A 19,990-nucleotide genomic window follows, 5' to 3' on the forward strand; every position below is an offset into this window, starting at 1 on the left:
TAACAAACTGAATCTTTCACTGGCTTTATCTCGCTGCAGAAAAAGAAAAAGAAAATAGGGACTTTCATGAATTTCACAGAGGTAGAGTTCACAAAATAGTTTTTTTTTTTTTACTGAAGCAGATTGGGGGAGGGGGAGGGTGTTGGGACAGGAAGTTCTCTGCATGCTGACAGCAACAGTGTAACATTTCATTTTAATTTTATTTTCATCTAAGTGGACTATCAAGATGAAAGCTGCGTGATAATGTCCTGTTTTTGTGTGTGGTTTGGTCAAAGAAAGCAGTGTCTTGAAATCCATGATAACTATAAATAATAACAAACACATTATTTGATCTGCTTTAAAAAATTGGAGATCTGCACAGAAATCCGGAGAGAATAGTCTTATTTGTCAAAAGAAGGAGGGAAACCACCCCTCATTTACATTTGCAAAACTCCAAAATGAAAGGGGGGAAATGAGCCATACAATGTGTGTGTTTTAATACAAGTGCTCTCCCAATTGTACCAAATCAATTTGAGTTTCACACAATGGAGAGGCAGCTTCACTGTTTGTATGTGCTCCTCTGCCTTGAACACGGTGTAATAATAGTCTTAAACCAGGCGTTATAAAGACAGAATACCAAAGAGGCTTACAGCCTTGGTTTCATGAAACATTTAGGCAAAAGTTCCAAGGGGCTGAGGATGATGAAAGAAGGTAAGCTTGAAAATGGGCCTCTGGGATCCACAGCCCTTATTGTACAGAAGTCACATCAAATTAATACTGAGGGCCATTTGCAGCCTTTCTTCTCCTGAGCTTTTCAGAACGGATTAAGCTATGAAAACTCAGAAATTACTAAAGCACCTATTAGGCATTATGCTCACCCTTTCTTCTCTTTCCCTTTGAAAGTCATTGAATGTGCTTCACTTCACTCGTTCTTCAATTCACACGTTGTTTGCCCTCTTAAAATAATGGCAATCTCATAAAAAGCGTGATGTGAAATTTATATTTCCACTTGCAGTGCAACTATCTGCTCCCAACATTTCTACATAAAACACGTTAACACACATTTACATTGTCATATTGTGGATCTGTATATGAAACTGTTGGTAAAAGTCTACAAACTGATGCGGGGCGATTAATGGTGGGATTCTCTCAAGCTCTCCACACCCCCCTTTGCTCTCTCAATGCGTCTTCAAAGAAGCGCATGGAGTGCATGAATTGTAATTATGGCTCCTAACAGGATTCAAGAGCGCCCAAACGATGGCACTTGAGAACCAGGTCGTGTGGAGTTAAACGGCTGTCAGACCCTCAAAGCTGCCCAGCATGTGAACAAACCCACAAAGGCCTGATGTGTCCGCTTTTACTTCTAGGGCTTTCCTATACTCACTGTCCTTCTCATAGGGAGAGATTAAAATCAACTAAGGCCCCTCTGGAGACCCACATAGCTGTTCTGCATTTTTACTCACATTCCAGTTTTCAAGGTGTTACAGCTTTCCAGGTAAGATGCTGAAAATGAGGGATAAAAACGAGAGACAACTAATTAAGGAACTTCATGATTTTGACGAAAATAAAGTATTCTGTTAAAGTATAGCAATAAAGAAAAGAATTCTTGACCAAATTTAAAGCAAATGAGCAGATCAGGTAATTGTTAACACCTAAGAAACCACAGTGTCAGATTATCTCCCGACCTCTCCTTCAGAATAACCTAGAAGATCATCTGATCCCCAGCCAGTTTCAATGACTCACCAGGGCACAAGACCCCTCACTACACATTAAAGAGACCAGCCTTCAGTCAAGCCCTATCCCAACTTTAGCCTCATCCTGCTCCTAAAAGCAGGCAAAAGAAACCAACCTGCAGCGTGAAGTCCCTATGTATGACCCTTATTAAACTCCTAATTGGATTGAGAGCCTGCTAAGAAAAAAATTCAACATCATTCATTCAGCTGAGATTTTCTTTAGCATTCCTTCCAGTAGTTTGCTTCTTTAACAATAACATTCAAAATCAAGTTGCTGAAAACTTTTTTTTTTCCTCTTTTCAAAACACAAGCAGATTTTCCCAAAAATGGGAGTATAGGTAAAACCTTTTTCACCTTTTCTTTCAAGGCAAAGCACTATTTGATTTTCACAGGGTGCAAGTGACAGGCTGAAACAAAGCCTAGCACTGGCCATTGTGTAGCTTTTCACTGTTGTAATGGTCTTAAAATGGCTACAAGCAGGGTCCTATTCAGTGGTGACCAGGGCTGCTCAGCTCTCCTCTCCATATCCAACACAAACTCTGCTCTGAGCGGGAACTCCTGGGTCAGCTGATGAGTGAATGAGGGACTCACTTGATTCATAAGCACAGACTCAGACCATCAGCGCGGGCATAGAAGTTCTCAACACATTTACACTAATTATAGAGAATAAATAGTGCCATAACAACAACATCAATCAAGTTCATTACAGAAAATAGCATAATGACAATAATTACAATAATATCTCATTAAGAGAGAATGAGAGACAGGGGAGAATTAATAGCAGACAGGTGTACAACACACTGCAATTATGGAACCTGAAATTAGTTCATTGCCTAAAGGCAAACAGAAGAGAAAGGGAAGGTTGTAAGTGAGGGAGCGCGCGCGTGTGTGTGTTGGGGATCTGGTTTGAGGGCTGGGAGTAGGACTGATAGAGAGAGGCTCACTGACAAAAAAAGGAATTGCAAATAAGCAAACAAAAATGTCTTAAATGTGTAAATTAGGGAGAAAAATAAGAGGGAAAAGCAGCTTTTCCCTGCAGACTGGTGCCTTAGATGAGAAGGGAGCAGTGAAACGTGATCAAGGAGAGCTGTGGAGCGGTGCGGCAGGCGTCAAGATGAGCACTCAGCCAGCGAGTGGCAGCTTCTCCTTTTCCAGTCAATCATTCATTACAGAGCCAAGTGCTGTGGAGGAGTGCCTCCTCTTTTTGACCTATCATATTACTGCCTCTGTAAACTCCTAATCCCCCCTTCGTTAGATGGTGTCAACAGCCGACATGCTCTCACCCCGCCACCACACTCCCCGCTCAGACACCTCCCAAGCCCTGCCAAGACCACAGAACTGACACTCTAATAAAATTGTTTGAAATTTAACAGGGTAGAACGGCAGAACTTTATCTATCTTTTTTTGGTCCTTTCATCTGCTTTTTTGGCTTGTTTGTTTTCCATTGTTGGGTGAGATGCTGAAATTTCACTCCCTAATTAGCTAAGTTTTTCTTTTTGTTTTACCATGAATTCCGGGTAGCTGTAGTTCCCGGTAAGCAACACTAAGAAAGTCTGACTTTAGCTCTTCAATCTTTCATTGGCTGGTCTGAGCGGCCTCGTTCTTTTCGCCTCGGGGCTGTTCCTGAGCAGGTGAAAGCCTGGAGGCAGGAACCTGCACATCAGCACTTCTTTGTCCATCATGACTCTTTCATGGGGAGCCTGTCTCCTGAGCTTCTCTAATGGAGCCCAGTGAGATGACGACCGTAATGAGTCCAACAGATGAAAGCCCAGCAGGACAAAACAACATTCAGATACATCTCCACACACACCGGGGCACCAATCAGGGACTGGCTGTGTGTATGTTGTTATTTAGGTAAACAAAAGAATCAGATGCAAAATAAGGAACCAGATGAGGCGTCTGTGCTTTGGCAGAGCTCCAGAGAGGAGATCTGGTGTCATACTGATCACACACACACGACAGAAAACAAACTAACAATCAAGTTCATCACAAGCATGTGCAATCATATCACATACCCAACTGTCCTTCACTCACATGTATTAGCACACATACCCCCTACTGCATAAATACACACACAGAGACCCATACAGTGTGTGGATGGGTTTAGGTAAGGTCCCAATTTAAGCTGACAGATACCAGATAGAAGATACTCAAGGAAATGACAGCAATGATTTAGATGCTTCTGAGTTTAGCTGAAAGTGACGCTGTCACAACAAAACTATTACACATGAGTGAAGGCCAGCAAAGTTAATATACTTCATTTCTTCATGACATATAGTGCTTTAAGCCTTTGTAGTCTGCGAGGATCTTAAAATATTTTACCTTATTGGGAATATATATGTAAATTTGTGAGATAAACTTTGTCACGGTTGAGACACACCTACCATATAACACGGTTTGAGGGATGTTAATTACCGTATAAAATAAGCAATTGGCATCCTGCCCCATATGTCCCACTTTTTCAGTGAGGAAGATGGAAATGAGGTGGGGTAGATTTGATTGTGACATGCTCTCCGTCTGTGCTCCACGATGTGTGGCTTTGCCAGTAACAGGCTAATATTCAGCACAGCTCACCACCACCAGAACTAATCAAAGTAGACAAAATGTCTCTGCTGCCATCTTTGTCTAGCATCCGCTCAGGGTGAGCCTCCCTCTTTCCCTCCTTTCCTTTTCACCTCCCCTCTTTCCCCTCGCTCTTGAAGGGAGGGTGACAGCGGCATAAAATGGTGGCGAGCAAATGTGCCTTCCATGTGGCAGCAGTGGTGGGGGTGACAGGCCAGGCCGAGGCCAGCACTATCAGCAGTGTGTGGCTGTTGCTTTGAACAAGCTGGATAGTCGCCATGGAGGGATCAGGGCCGAGCTGATGAGACACCAGCGGTTACAGACAAAAGCAGCTCAATATCAAATCAAGAAGCAGCCCACCCATCCCCAACAGTCCCCAACAGAGAAGAGCCAGTTCTTTGATAAATGCAAACTTAGTTGTATCGGATGGCATGTTAATGACAGACTGTGCAACTACTTATTCCTAGCAGGCTGCTTTAATGTGCAGAACTTCCTTTACAAATCATTTCTACTGTAGATAACAATAAGATGTTGTGTAGAAATGATTATAATATATCAGATGTAAATAAATACCACACATCCTCATGATAGGGTCATGTCATATGCAATGCAAAATGTTACACAATTATGAAACCCCTAACTTGTGTATATATAAATTCATGCGATTTAAATTATTAGCTATAGAGCACTAAAATGTCTCTTAAAGTAGATGCATCCATGAATAAAAGCTAGTGAACAAAGCAAACTCCCTTCATTCAGCAGTTTATGGTTGAGTCATTCAGGGGGTTGTTAGTTAACCCTGAGCTCTGAGGATGATGAAGCCAGGGCATAAATCACAGAGTGAAACAAGGCAGACTCCTCCGATTCATTAATGGAAATGATCTGTCAATATGCTGGAGTCAATTCACACGTGTCAGCTGGGCTCAGCACACAATGGGCCAGCCAACTTATGAACTCCCAGCACCACTCCACCGAGTCCATAAAACAACTGGCAACGCCGCTGGGGAGCACCCCAAGACACCACCCTCTTGCACAGACCACCAGATGACACAGATGGGGCGAAACCAAACAAAGACGAGACTCCCTTTGTACAAAGAGGGACCCCTTTCAAAAGCCATTCATGCAACAAATTGGGGAAATCTGGCCATGCAACACTCTGGGTTTGCTCTTTTATTAGCATGAGCCTTACGTCACAGTAAGTGAAATCAGATTTATGGCCCCCTCATGTAAAGGTGGTTAAAATCAAGCACACTTTTAAGACACAAGCTTTTTTTTTTAAGCCTTAACTAACAAGAGTTTAGCTTTGCTAAACCAGGAACAGACTGTTGTTTTCTACATGACCCACGGAGTAACAAGCCTTTTCACATTTTACTACACTTGGACATCTTGCAAAATGATGAGCACAGCATCAACTAAAGAAAAAGCTAATGAGGAAAAGTCACACAAGGACAATGCTTATCCTTATCTACATGTCCTTTCTTTCAAAGTTGATGGATTGTTTGGTTAAATATAGCACAGACTTTGCCAACATGTTAGTTTTATTGTTAAGCCTGTAAGCACATTTGAGTTAATTGCAGTTTCTATTTTTATTCACTTTATCAGTTCAAGCTGCAGATAGTAATGAGCCTTCATAGTCTCAGAGACAAATGATTATCATCAGTCACAGGTACAGTACTGTAAGGGACCCCATTTTATGCTAGCTCTGAACAGCATCAAGCGTGATACTTTCAAAGTCAGTTAGGGTGGTTTGTTTCCATGTAGGTCATTTAATATGTGCACACAAGCTTTCTCTTATTAGGGCCTGTGCATTTTTCTTTTCTTGTTCTTTCTCAGCTGCACACCCATGCTGCTGCAGCAATCTGCATAGAGAGACATTTGTCATCATTAGCCCTGCTCTGACAGTTGGCACCCGGCACCTCAGATCTCTAGGACTGGCAATTATGAACCCTTCATCCCTTATTTAGGCAACATCGCCTAATTTCATCACAGGCCTCACCAGCAGCATTTGATTACTAGCAGCCCTTAACCTAGAATATGCCATGAATTCTTCCATTTTCTTTGTTTTGTGCTCTGATGTACTCCTGCTCTTAGATCACATGACATGTTGGTGAGAACTCTGCTCAGTTAATGTGAGATTTGAAATTATCTGGAAGACACAAGGACTGCAAAGAGGATTGTAGAAGAGCATCACGGGGTCAGTGGGCAGATGATTACAGCGCCCACCTTTAGATGGTAGACACTTTGCAGACATTAAGATTAATCACACTAGGTAGCTGCTGCTGCTGAATGGTTGCCTTTCACAGGATGGAAGTCGCAGGCATACTGTAGGTTTCTATGATGGATCCAAATAAATGAAAAAGGCATTGCATGTTTACAAATAAACCAGTCACTTATTTTGAGAGATATCTAAGTCCAACCAATTTATAGAAACAAAGGATAAAGCATGCTGAAAAAAACATGCATACGTACACGTTTAGTACTGTCATGTACAACAAAATACAAGAATAAACTGCATGCTTGAAAATACCCAGTACCAGCACTTTCACTGCATCTAACAGCCAAATGCATAACGTGCAGGGAAAGCAGTGCGCTGAAGGCTATGTTAGTCTGTATTTTCCTTTTTTTGTGTGGAAGACTAGACATTTTCTGGATCGTTATTTTGGCAAACAAAACTGAAGTATTCATGCTAAATTCATGCAAATACATGCATGTAATTTATCACAAAGGCTGACAAGCGTACCATATTGCAGAGGGGAGGGGTGAAGGGCCAAATGAGGCTGAGACAATCAATTAAGTTTCATAATTTGCACTCTCCCCCAGCTTTGTTTTTCTCAGAATTTCTAGCATTTTGATAAGTTTGGTGTTTCCTGCGTGTGCATATGAGATAGATATAGTTCATAGTATTAGAGCCTGTTGAATTTATCACCAGAGGGTCTCTGAGAGCCTCTGGCTATGCCGTCCAGCTTCCTGACTTCTCCGAAGGAGGTTGCTAATACACAACGTAGAATAGAATGGACATAATCCAAAGGGGGTCCTCACTGAGGCTCTGGGCCCAAAAATTAACTGGCCTCCTACAGAGACACCATATTGCTTGGAATAATAATGTTTCGTGATTAAAAATCCCAATGACAATTTCATTTTATGACAAATAAAATTATAGAAAAACGTGTCAAAATGACAGGCTATATCCCACGAGATTAAAGTATATTATTTCACACAGTTTGAGAACCAGTATTGATGTCACATCTCTGAAGTGTCGCTGCTTTTAATCTGATTTATATACAAATATGTCATCCTATTAAGTCCACTTTGACTAATCTGCACATTAGCTTGGGAACTAGCTGGTAAACTCCCTTTGTATGGGAGATGGCTTGAGAATCTTTTTCTTACATACCAAATGACCCCAGAAATGTAATGGAAAAACCATATGGCAGGACTTATTTGTTCTTTCGTAATAGGATTATCAAAATAATAAAACGTCATCCATAATTACATCGCCTGTTGGAAGATTGCTGGTCATAGAGGTCTTGATCCAGCTTACGCTCAGCTAAATGCTATACTTGTATAATATCATTACTGTTTTGTTATGAGGTAATACAGACAAAATTGAAACTTAAAGACAATTTGCATAAATGTTGCTGTAAAAAATGTTTAAAATAGTTGCTAAAGCAACAGCCATAGAGGGTTTTGTTTGAAACAACATTTGTGGACTTTTTCACTTCTCCATCTTAAGTCTCAATTTTAGCTTTTATTCAATTCTGGAGGCTACATGCTGTTATGTATTATAAATTAACCATGTGTTTACACAGATTATGTTATCTGTATAAGAACACTATCTGTTAGTAAAATACATATACTGTAGCAAATGTATGCTTAGGAATAGCCCATAAAGCTTCGGTGGTGAAAGACGCGACGATACATTTGAGATCTGCATCAATCACTGAAATATCATCTCGAGTCACTCAAAGAGCGGTGTCATCAAAGGGCGATTTCAGCCATTAGGAAAGTACCATTGACCCTCTGTCGGCCATGTTAACAGGACGATCAGTCTTGCAAGAAGAAAGGAAAAAGAAAAATGGAGGAGAAAAAAATGAATAAGTGTAGAGGCATGCTCTGGAAACAAAGAGGCCTTCAAAACAGGGTCACATGCTCGTGCAAAATTAGGGGAAGCAGAAGTCATTGTATTGATTTACACAATCATGCATGCACTTTGCTGGGTCAGAAATAGGCCTATGCTGGAATCACAGCCCCATATATCACACTGGAGGGCCTCCAATAGCCTAGCGGGATGGCGAATGAAGCAACAAAGCTTGCAATGTTGTAATGGTAAAGATGTGGGTAAGAAGATTGGATTGTCTTAGGCCAGACCTGACAACTGCTGGAGTCTTGGGACTACATAGCAGGTTGAGTTACTGTGAGATCTGTGCAGCCACATGCTTTAGATTAAGAGGTGATAATCTCAATGAAAATCCCTCCTCCTATCACGCATACGTATGGCAAAAGGCTGGAGCACAAACTCAAGAGGTGCAACTGGATTCGGAGGTATCTGACTTGGAGCGAGATCGCCTGGAAAATGAGGCTGGTCTGGTTTCAATAAAAGGCAAGTACCTGCTGGGCTTCAGACAGTGGGAGAGAGTGAGAGAAAAGACTATCAAAGCCTGAGAGGGGAAGAGGCTTTTAGCTACCTCTCACCACATGAAAACCTTCCATAAAATACTCCTGCAGAAATTTATCAGTAATTTGTTTTTTTTTGGGGGGGTTGTGAATTTAAATCAGGCTTAAATGTGACAACAAGTAGAATACAGATCTTATCTCATTATATAATTTCAGAATAAGCCTTTATGTAGACCTCCATCATGCCCCAAAATTAGACTCCTGAAAAACAAAGGACATTTCTTCATGTCTGTGTTTGTACCTTTAACGGTGTAAAATTATCACTGGGGCCTGCTAAGAAGCTAGTGGCAGTGTGTCCATGACAGGCTGTGATGATAATGGGAGTCACCTATCTATCATGGTCCTTCCTGCACACGCCACCTCCTGCTCAGCCGCATCCATGTAGTGAGAGTCAGAGCTAACGAGCGGCGGTTTGCCCTCATAATGTCTGGTCGTATGCAGTTCTGACTGGAGCAGAGATGAGTGTAAATGTCTTTGTGTTCCTTATCTGATCCGCGCAGCATTATCTTTTTGAAGTCCTCTTCAAAGCAGACACTGTACCTTGAGAGACAGAGTGCCAGTGCAGTGATGAGAGCCAGAGAGGCTTTAGTGTGGAGGCAAGATCTCTTTATTGTGAATCGCTGTCTGTATCAGACCAGCTGTGCCTGAAAACAATTCACTGATACATCATGGGATTGTATGTAAAATGATCAACCACGTCAATCTATTTTTTTTTCTTAGAATTACTTGCAATTAATATTTTATATCTAAATTGTTTTAAACTCTCAAACATTATGTACATTTTGCTTTTTTGCTTATATTGCTGCCATTATTATCTTGTCATTGGAGAGAAAATAAACATGTTTATCATTACAAAGACATATTATTGTCATTATCATAACAATTAATTTGAATTATTCATTTTTGACAGTAAGATCATCAATATAACAAGTATTTTCAAATACAAAATGAGAATATTAAAAACCCAGCTTCCCTCTTCATTTACTTTTTTATTTATTTTTATTTTTTTACTTTTTTACTACACATTCCTATCTACTGTAGGTTAAGATAATTTTCATTTTGGAGAAATGTAAGGAAGAAATCTTAAAATCACAACTTTAATTCTTTACAACAAATGTTAATTAAGTGGCTAAAAATACTGGCGCGTGGGATTATTGCACAGCACAGAGTAAAAACAAATGCGTTCTCTCTATCTAGTGAACACACAATCTTAGACATAAACCCTCTAGTGCATCACAGCCACGATAATTAATGTGTCAACTAGAATCAAAATACTACATATTAATAGCGCCATAGGTTTTTCATATTTCCAAAATAAAGCTCGATAACTACCTTACCATGCTGTGCAGTAAATGCAAATAACCCTGAAGGATCTGATTGATAAACTAAATCGTGATTATTTAAATAGTATATGCCTTCAAAAACAAAACGTGCAAATAAGACAAACCTCGTTTACAAAATACAAATAAAGTCTATAGCAGAAAAAAAAAACTCCGAGATGATTCCATTCTATTTAATCAATCTGAGTCCGTGTGTGGAAGAAATTAGATCCGGTGCACTGCACAAAAACAAAAGGTTTAAACAACAGACTTGCTGCAAATTTAAATGTTTTATTTTTTCCGAAGACATAAATACTTATGCAATTCTAAACCCACCTACTATTTCATATTATGACTCAGTACAGCAGACTAAAAAAGCAGCAGATAAAGTCCAAGGAAAAACAACGCAGTCAAAATGCAGTTTTTTTTTCCCTCTTCTCTCCAAATGCGTAGGTGTACTTCCGCTCCTCGATATACTACTACTACCTGTACTTTTTACTTGTATATAACACCCGAGGATGAATTTGTTTTCGATAAAGTGGGAAGCGGTGACGCATCCGACAGCGATTGGACATCTTGGTTTCAACTCCTCCCTTATAATAAAGAGAGTGTGTGTCTCTCCCTGTTGTAAAACACAGCAACACCGGGCGTCTGCGTCAGGAGGGCACACTCCACTCTGCGCAATTACGCGGACTCCAAACTGGCACAGTGATCAGAGAGAAAGCAAAATACATTTTTTTTTCCGGCTACTGAACCTGAGGTTGAAATGGACTTTTAATCGGGCCGCCCTGATAAATTTAGAGGATTTGCTTCGTGCACTTCAATGCAGTTTACCAAATAACAGCTGTGAATGTTGTGATATGATTATAACGCATGTGCTCTGAGCACAGCTTGAAATAGTTGTCTTATAAATAGACATTTTTTTCTTTTTAAATAGCTTTCTTTCTTCTCTAAAATTGGCTCCCGTACAAACAGCCGCGTTGGATCCCTCGGCTTATTGCGAGACTCCGGTGTATAACCCGGATCTCTGCCCTAATATGATAGCCGCCCAGGCAAAGTTGGTGTATCACCTCAACAAATACTACAACGAGAAATGCCAGTCTCGAAAAGCAGCCATCTCCAAGACCATCCGGGAGGTGTGCAAGGTGGTTTCGGATGTCCTGAAGGAGGTCGAGGTGCAGGAGCCCCGCTTCATCAGCTCTCTCAGCGAGATGGATAATCGTTTCGAGGGACTGGAGGTCATTTCCCCCACCGAGTTTGAGGTTGTGCTCTATCTGAATCAGATGGGAGTATTCAACTTTGTGGATGACGGCTCTCTCCCGGGCTGCGCCGTGCTCAAGCTCAGCGACGGCCGAAAGAGAAGCATGTCTCTGTGGGTAGAATTCATCACAGCCTCCGGTTACCTCTCGGCGCGCAAGATCCGGTCGAGATTTCAGACACTGGTGGCGCAGGCAGTGGATAAATGCAGCTACAGAGATGTTGTCAAAATGGTCGCTGACACGAGTGAAGTCAAGTTGCGCATTAGAGACAGATACGTGGTGCAAATCACGCCGGCTTTCAAGTGCACTGGGATCTGGCCGCGAAGTGCTGCGCACTGGCCTCTCCCTCACATCCCCTGGCCGGGACCTAACCGGGTGGCAGAAGTCAAAGCGGAGGGTTTCAATCTTTTATCCAAAGAGTGCTACTCGCTGAACGGCAAGCAGAGCTCAGCGGAGAGCGACGCCTGGGTCTTGCAGTTCGCCGAGGCCGAGAACCGGCTGCTCCTGGGCGGATGCAGGAAGAAGTGCTTGTCAGTTCTCAAAGCGTTACGCGACCGTCACCTCGAACTGCCCGGACAACCCCTCAACAACTACCACATGAAAACTTTGGTTTCCTACGAGTGTGAGAAGCACCCCAGGGAGTCGGACTGGGATGAGAACTGCCTTGGCGACCGCCTGAACGGGATACTATTGCAGCTTATTTCATGTTTGCAATGCAGAAGGTGCCCGCATTATTTCCTGCCCAATTTAGACCTGTTTCAAGGAAAACCTCACTCTGCTCTAGAGAACGCAGCCAAACAGACTTGGCGACTGGCAAGAGAAATACTGACCAACCCCAAAAGCTTGGAGAAACTCTGAGGTAAAAGAAAATACACAAAAAAAACTGTTAGTTAAGCTCGTTTTACAAATTGTGCTAAAGAGGCCTAATGAGCTTATAAAACGGACAGAAAAAAAATATTGCCAACAGTTTACAAAGTCTTGTGAAATGTGGCTGTCCTCTGTTGTTGAATATGTTTCGGCCTAGCCTGTTTCGAGATGATTTTTTATATAACTGTTCAGTTTGCCCTTGTCCCTGTGCACCTTTTGGCGGTGTCAATATTTAGGAGTAAGTTTAAATTATTGGCCACCATTAAACCAGGATCCACCTCAGCGGTGGTTTCTTTTCTATCCGTGCCACACGGTTGCCTAAATCCTCAATTTCCTTAAATGCTTTAAAATAAAGCCCCGTGACAAACTTTGGGAAAAAAATAAAAACACACATCTGTACATTTTATACTGTAAATACATTCATACATTGTGATTCAAGTGGTCTGAAATTGTGAATGTTGTTCTGTGACACGTAAATAGGATCCACCTGTTTAAATCTACTTCTGAACCTTTTCTTTATCTGGTAGAAACCTTATTAATTTATACTTGCATCAGTGGTAGTCTGACTCATCTGTTTCAATGAACATTTTCTAATTTTTGAAAGTTTACATTTTGATGGTAGGCGTACGACATTTGTTACAATGAAAACATTCCATCGATTTACTTGAATTATTATTTAAAGTACTCGAACTTTTTTTGTTGTTGTTGTTTTTCTCTACCATGCTTAGGCCTACATGATAAAAAAAATGAAAATGATAACATATATAGTATAAATATATATATTACAGTTTAATTGAAAAAAATGCACTTGAAATACACTGGATTATAACATCTGTGATCTGATTTTTAATTTCTGTCTTTGATCTAATTTAAAGAGCTAATAAAACGAGCTGTTTTATATTTGTGTCCCATTATGCTTTTATTAAATGTGATTTTGACAGTAGTGAGCTAGGCCTAACGCTATGCAACAATAATGTAAAGGCACTTTTAATCTCGGGGTCTTTGGCTCGTGTCTGACACTTTAAAAAGGAAAAAAGAGGAAAAGAATGAATATTTTCCATTCACAACATTTCACCAGACCTGCAACCCTGGAAACCTGTTTGGGTCTTTTTATTATTATTTATTATTTAACCTCAACCTCCTGTGTTAGAAATGTGCAATATGAATTATGTGGATAAGGTAATTTGACATAATTTGATAATCTGTAAATGATGTTTGATGGTTGAGCCTGTAGGATGAGTAGGCCTCAGAGGTCAATGTATTATGTACGTTTTTAATGCATAAATAATACAGCAGATTGAAAAAAGAAAACACAAATGGAAATCAAGCGTAATTCATGATAAAGATTCTGGCCACAAAACGTCATTTAATAATACAGAAAAGGCTAAACAGCATGGAGAGACGCGTAGCGACCCTCTGAAAACTTCATCTGCAATCCGCGCTTTTTCTTCATATATCAACAACGTGTGGCTACTTGAAAATGTCGTGAATGTCTAATAGACCTACCTGTCGGCCAGTTACAATTTAAAAAACAAATCAACAGTCAAACATGTCGGAAACCAAAGTGCCCAGTGTAAACTCGGGCTGCACACTCTCTTGCGTGTTACTTACCTTTGGGTCGACCCTTTTGAAGGCAGGGTCATCCTCGTCCACCTCAAAGTAGATCTCAGTGGTGGTGATGGACAGGGTTCCCCGCGCCACCAGGACAGGGGCAACAAGCTGGGCCGGGCTGCTCAGAACCACTGGGCCTGCACGCAGAGTGTAGAGGGGGGCAGCCACATGCCCAGTCAGTAACATGATAACATGCAAAATATATATCAAGCAAAGCTGAGTGAGTTGGATTCTGTAAAACTGATACATGAGATTACAAGGGGATAGTGTTGTGCCAGCGGCCTGTGCCTTATCACTCCACACCGCGACGCGCGTGAACCATCTATGCTTATGAGAGACATTTTAAAATTAATTTGTGTTGTTCATTCAAATATTCTGCATTATGACAGCTGCGGCAAACTTTTCATTTTTGTATACTTTTGATCGTGCCACAAAACAAAGGCCCTGAGACGCCTTTTTTTGGTCTTTGCACTGCTTCTATATGCGCGCAATGCAGTGAACTCATCAGGCCTATAGATAGAGGTGTCACCAGTGACCAGACCTACTACCTCCGTGTACCTGTCTGTAATCCAGTGATGCACTGATAACAACAACAAAAAGATTTTTATGACCTGCTGCGATCAAAATACAAACAGCCACCGTCACCGAGAAATAACGCATTGTTCATTGGTTTATATAGAATAAGTGAATCTCTGTTCCCCTGCATGGTCAGGGCTTATCGCCATTAGGGATCTACAGTACAGGTGTCCAGCTGCCCCTGCTTTACATGACGTGTGGGGAAACAATAAAACTACACGCTTATTGTTTTTAAATCGGGGTTATTGTCCAGAATTGGAAGGTGGGTTTGTGACCCTGGTCAGCTGATAGTGATCACATCTTTATTTCAGTCTCCTCCCTCCCTCCCTCTCCGCCTGTGCTTCATCCTCCATGTTCTCAGATCAGTGTCGCTGTGGAGCACCGTTACAGTGATTTGTCCGCTCTCGAAATCAGGATATTTATCGATCCCTTAAACTCCAAAGAGCCACTTTAATGTCTCATCAATCTTAATCTACGTTGCTCGGCCAATTATGGCCGATAGTGTTACAGGAATACAAGTGGATTTCGGTCTCAACTCCCAGAGCGCCCCTTCATCGCTCTTGCAGGCTGCACAGTCAAACCGCCCTCCCTGGATTTTTTTTTTTTTTTCCCTCAGCGTTGCTCGGGTCCATTAACGGTGATCCTGTCTGCTGATGCTATCAGCCCGGCCGCTGCACGCTGCTTACAAGCTTCATATGAAGAGTAAATACTTGCAGTAACCTCATCCTGTTTTACTGCGACTTAGATAACGTTTAGTGCATTTGTTAAAGAGGATAGCCTACAATAAAAAAGGACAGAAATACAAACAGTTGCACACCATTAAGAGGTGAAAGTATTTATGTAAAACTATTATTAGGCTTTTTGAAAATACATTTTATCAGCCTATTTTCTCTGCCCATTGACCTTTGCGTGCCATTAACTCTTTCTGCTACAATAAAAAGGAGATTGTCTTTATGTTCCAGCTGCTAAATTACAAGCCCATTCACCTCTTGCTAAAAATAACACAGAACTGATGCATTGTATTGTGGCCCCACATGGCTACACACAGAGAAAGACACTAGCCTGAAGCATTAAGCCACAGCATCCATTGCTCATAGGGAGGAAGAGGATTAGGCAGTAATCCCCTCAGGGATCCTTCCATAATTAGGCTATATGGCATTAAAATGTTTACATGAGAATAATGAAATTAAGGGCAAGTTACACAGGATGAGTAGTGTATATAGGCTAAAGCCTGGAACACCCAGCTGTAGGGCCCTTTTTTTTAAATAGAAAATGCAAATATTTGTCAAATGACAGGCCAATCTAATGAAGTGATGAAAAGTCTCATTTTGGTGTGGTGGGAGTTTGGGACAACTGCCGAGAAGATGAGTGTATTATTACCCACAATCCATCCGCTGGACTGCAGCATTTGATTAGGCCAAGTGCTTCTATATTTTACATCATGTGAAATATAAGTGGAAGTGGGTTACTTGCACACCTGAGCACTATCATTCACTTGCTAACACGTGCATACTAATAACAGATACACACACTTACACACACCCGGCTGCTGCCATAATAACGTACTGTCTGCTAAGTATCTGAAAAACAGTGCCTTGTTCATGTGAGTCAATGAAACAATGCTCGATTTTTTTATCCCGTTTTTATCCGTAGTGCACAAAAGCCTCGAGAAATCTATATTGCATGGCATGTTAATTGAGTCTGAATCCAGCAATAATTAAATTAAAATAGACAGAAAAATATCTAAATATAATTGCATTTTCTTCATATTTGCTGCATATTTCTGTTTTGATCCAAGCCATATTGTTTATATAAAGGACTTGTAGATTTTCTAATAAGGAAAACATAAATATAATATAATGGGAAAAAAAATGAAATGAAAGAAAGAATAAAAGAAACTTGGGGAGCTTGGTTATGGAAAATGCAGAATAACCTCTTTCACTTTTTCCCTGAGATTGCTTCTTGAGGTATGTTGTGTTGGTTTAACTTTCAACATGTTGCAAGTGGAGGGCTCAGTATTGTGAATGGGGACAGAAATAGATACAGAGGGGCTAAATTAAGACAAAACAAAATGGTTGTGGCTGCTAAACCACACTTTGGGGGATGTACTAACACAGCTCCAGTTTGAAATGTAGCGGCTCCTGCCTTGAGAGCATTTTCACATGCTCATCTTATGTTTCTCTTTTAGTTGATTTTGGTTGTAATATGTGCATACAAAAAAGGTTCATTTAATGCTAGTGCAGGCACAGACAGCATCTCCAGTGTTTGTGGGGGAGCAAAACTAATCATAGGTTCAGTAACCACTACTGCCCGGGCCCTCGAGTGCAGGCGCCGCCCCTTTGGCAGCCGCAGCATGCACTGACCCAACGGCTGGCAGGAGGAGCGCTGTTGTTGACAGGATCTAGTCCCAGATCTCTCATTAAGGCTGTTCATGCCTGAGATTACATACTGGCCAAGCACAGACAGTGCATCCTGGAAAAAACATTATCCAAATGTTACAGTGTGAGGGAGCTCCCCTATTGGTAAAAAAAACAAACAAAAAAACAAACTCAACTTTGATTCGACACACACACACACACACACACACACACACACACACACACACACACACACACACACACACACACACACACACACACACACACACACACACACAGAAAAAATAATTATTTCTCAAAGTTAATGTTTGGCTCATAATTTTAAACAAACATACAGATCTTAAATGCATCAAAGACATTCAACATTTCTGTTTTTTACAAAATTGTCTCATGTGAATATATTTTTGCCTGTGTTTATCCCTAGCGTTGCTCTTTTGATGGGGCAGCCCAGAGTTCATCTGACAGACAGTGTAAGGCTGCCTGCTGGCCCGGGGACAAAGAGGAGGGGTTAGCCTCCTCCTCTGAGATTCATCTGTGGGATCTTAGAGGGGATTTCACTGCTCAGCGTTGCCCTGGTTCAGCCTGAGCCTCAATTACCAAGCCATGATACAGTAACTGGCCAATATATGCAGGGCTACGTACTGTAACAGATTATTATCTGAGTGTCTGGGAATCTTGAGTCTCAGGCTCTTTTCCTACAATTCACACCTGAATTGAATTCATTACATGAGTGCATTCGTATTTGTTACTGTTAATATGAAATTCAGCTCTTATCCTATTGATACACAAAATATATAACAGGTGTCTGTGTGTGCACGTGTGTGTCTATAATAACAGAGATAAGTAATAATATATAACATACATAACACATTCATTATTAGCAGCAAATGGCCTCAAATAAAACACCCAGTGACAATAACAGTTAATTACAATGGCCCAGATTGAGTAATTTTCACCACCACAGCAGAAATTAATTATTTTTCTTCTTTTCTGATTTATTATCTTTGTCACTTTGTCAGTAGGCATCAAACCAGTAACACACTGCTTATTTAAACCACCAACTATTTGCACAAGGTGCTAAATGAGGACGTGGCTTTACCAATGCAGACGCAGTGCAGCAATATTGATCTCCCCTCAAAACACAACTGAACGCTAAATAACTTACCTTTCAAAGTCATGGCCAAAGTCAAAGTTACTTTAAAAGCAGCTGAAGGTTGGTTTGATAGTCTGCAGTGTGACATACTATGGGCACTACTGACTGAACTGTCAGACAAAGCATTAAAGCTGATAGAAACACAATAACAATCCAGTGAGTAAGATAAATCAAACATTAATTTTGATTTAACATTGTATGTCTTTCTTCGGCTGTTAAGGGACAATTAATCTCTTAATGATTGCAGTAGAGGGATAGAGGGTTGGTGTAATTGCAGAATAATTAAGTTTTTGGCTGCTCTTCCTTAACATCCAAGTGCTCACATCCACAAGCAAAAGACACATTATATGTGATTTTCTTGACAAAGCCCTTCTACGTAGGTTCAGTCAATATTTAACACATATTAAATTAGGTAAGATAATTGGTGTGGGTTAAGATTTTCAGCAGAATTAATTACATGCACTGGAAAAATACATGCTTAAATAGCACAATTAACTAAAATAATTTATGTCAAATAATTAAATCATTGGTTATGACAACAATATATATTAAAGTCATTATGATGCAGGTTTTTAATTAAGAGTAATGGAATAGTGCATGTGATCTTATAAGATTTATAGCCAAGACATTTTCATTTTTAATAACATTTAATCTGTAATACGAAGTAAGAGTTGTTGCTATCACTTTGATTACGAAAAGTAAAACTTTACTATGGCCAGCACTGTTGTAGTATAAACTAAACTAAATGAGCTGAACAACATAATCTAAACACATGGTGTCATCCCACCACTGAGGTTGCACCATTAGGTCCATGGTTCAAATAAGGCCACAGTAAAGTTCAGAATTAACAAGCAGTGATTCAGATGAATGTTCTGCTCGGTTCGGAAAATTCTAAATATAAAATTGTGACATGCATGGATTGATCATCTTTCCGGTGTTAGTTTAACTTTAGAAGACTTGCCTCGGGAGATAAACACACGCGGAAGGAACCATGCTGAAGAGACCCAAAACAAAACAGAGGGACACTTATCAGACCAAAATAAAAACGTAGCTGTCAAATGTACAAACTTCCAGATCTGACCTATACTGAATGTGCAGGACACATTTAACACATTAGATCAATTAGATCTTTTAATACTAAATAGTATTGATGCAAAATATTTATATCAGCTACTACACTGATCTGACCAGTTTATTTTTTGCATTGATATTCATCATGTATACAGATAAATACTGTGATGAAAACAGACAAGTTCTAATGCTGCTGCAGCAGCGGCAACATTGCATTGGGATTAAAGAAGTTGCTGGTTTGCAGACTTACCACCCATGTTGTCCATCTCCTTCTCCTGCAGCAGGCTGACAGCATCATCGTCTCCATCAAGCATCAGCTCTGTCTCAGGGTTCTGGCTGGCCACGGTTTGGCTGCGGAACGACTTCTTAGACTTGACCAACTCGTCCTCCGCTGAGCCTGTAAAAACAGTTATGGTGTGGAGAGACCACTAAATATTGCACTTTGGCCTCTGAAGCTCAGAGAGATATCCGTCACTACAATTTAAAGGACAGAACACACACAGACACCTATAGACACACACACACACACACAAACCACACACATGCACACACACAGACTCACACACACGCACACACACAGTAAGTTCTTTCTGTAACTAAACACAGTAATTATGTTAAGTATGAAAAGTAGGAAAAATAAATGTCCTCTCATGTAAACACCAAGTAATAGTGCAACAACACTTATACATACAAAGCTCAAAATAACTGTGGAAATTAGGCATCACAACCAAATTTCTCCATATGAGAAACAGGCTCTTCTAACCAAATTTGGACATATCTGCAGTTCAAACAGCAGAATGTATTTTGC

At 40.6% G+C, this 19,990-nt stretch overlaps 2 protein-coding genes across 9 annotated transcripts in view; one reads left to right on the forward strand and one right to left on the reverse strand.

Annotated features, from left to right (window-relative positions):
* nbeab (neurobeachin b) overlaps positions 1–19,990 on the reverse strand; it is a 213,911-nt gene that overhangs the window by 43,460 nt on the left and 150,461 nt on the right. For all 7 annotated transcript variants that reach the window (XM_085795996.1, XM_085795995.1, XM_085795997.1 and 4 more), the window contains 2 exons: positions 19,433–19,579; positions 14,005–14,141 (listed from right to left, as the gene is read on the reverse strand). In XM_085795996.1, the coding sequence (XP_085652122.1) occupies positions 14,005–14,141; positions 19,433–19,579 (284 nt within the window). The remainder of the gene's footprint in view (positions 1–14,004; positions 14,142–19,432; positions 19,580–19,990) is intronic.
* On the forward strand, positions 11,071–19,653 carry mab21l1 (mab-21-like 1). Of its 2 annotated transcripts, none has more exons than XM_085796004.1 (2): positions 11,071–12,385; positions 19,464–19,653. In XM_085796004.1, exon 1 carries the CDS (start codon positions 11,305–11,307, stop codon positions 12,382–12,384), a length of 1,080 nt encoding a protein of 359 aa, XP_085652130.1. In that variant the 5' UTR covers positions 11,071–11,304; the 3' UTR covers position 12,385; positions 19,464–19,653. The 2 variants fall into 2 exon arrangements, with proteins under 2 accessions (XP_085652130.1, XP_085652129.1); XM_085796003.1 differs by lacking the exon at positions 19,464–19,653 and adding an exon at positions 17,383–17,567.

Source organism: Trachurus japonicus, chromosome 13 (assembly GCF_045865225.1).
Source record: "Trachurus japonicus isolate A0001 chromosome 13, Traja_1.0".
Taxonomy (NCBI): domain Eukaryota; kingdom Metazoa; phylum Chordata; class Actinopteri; order Carangiformes; family Carangidae; genus Trachurus; species Trachurus japonicus.

Coding starts and splice junctions, on each gene's coding strand:
- mab21l1 (XM_085796004.1), top strand. CDS start 11,305: ATGATAGCCGCCCAGGCAAAGTTGGTGTATCACCTCAACAAATACTAC.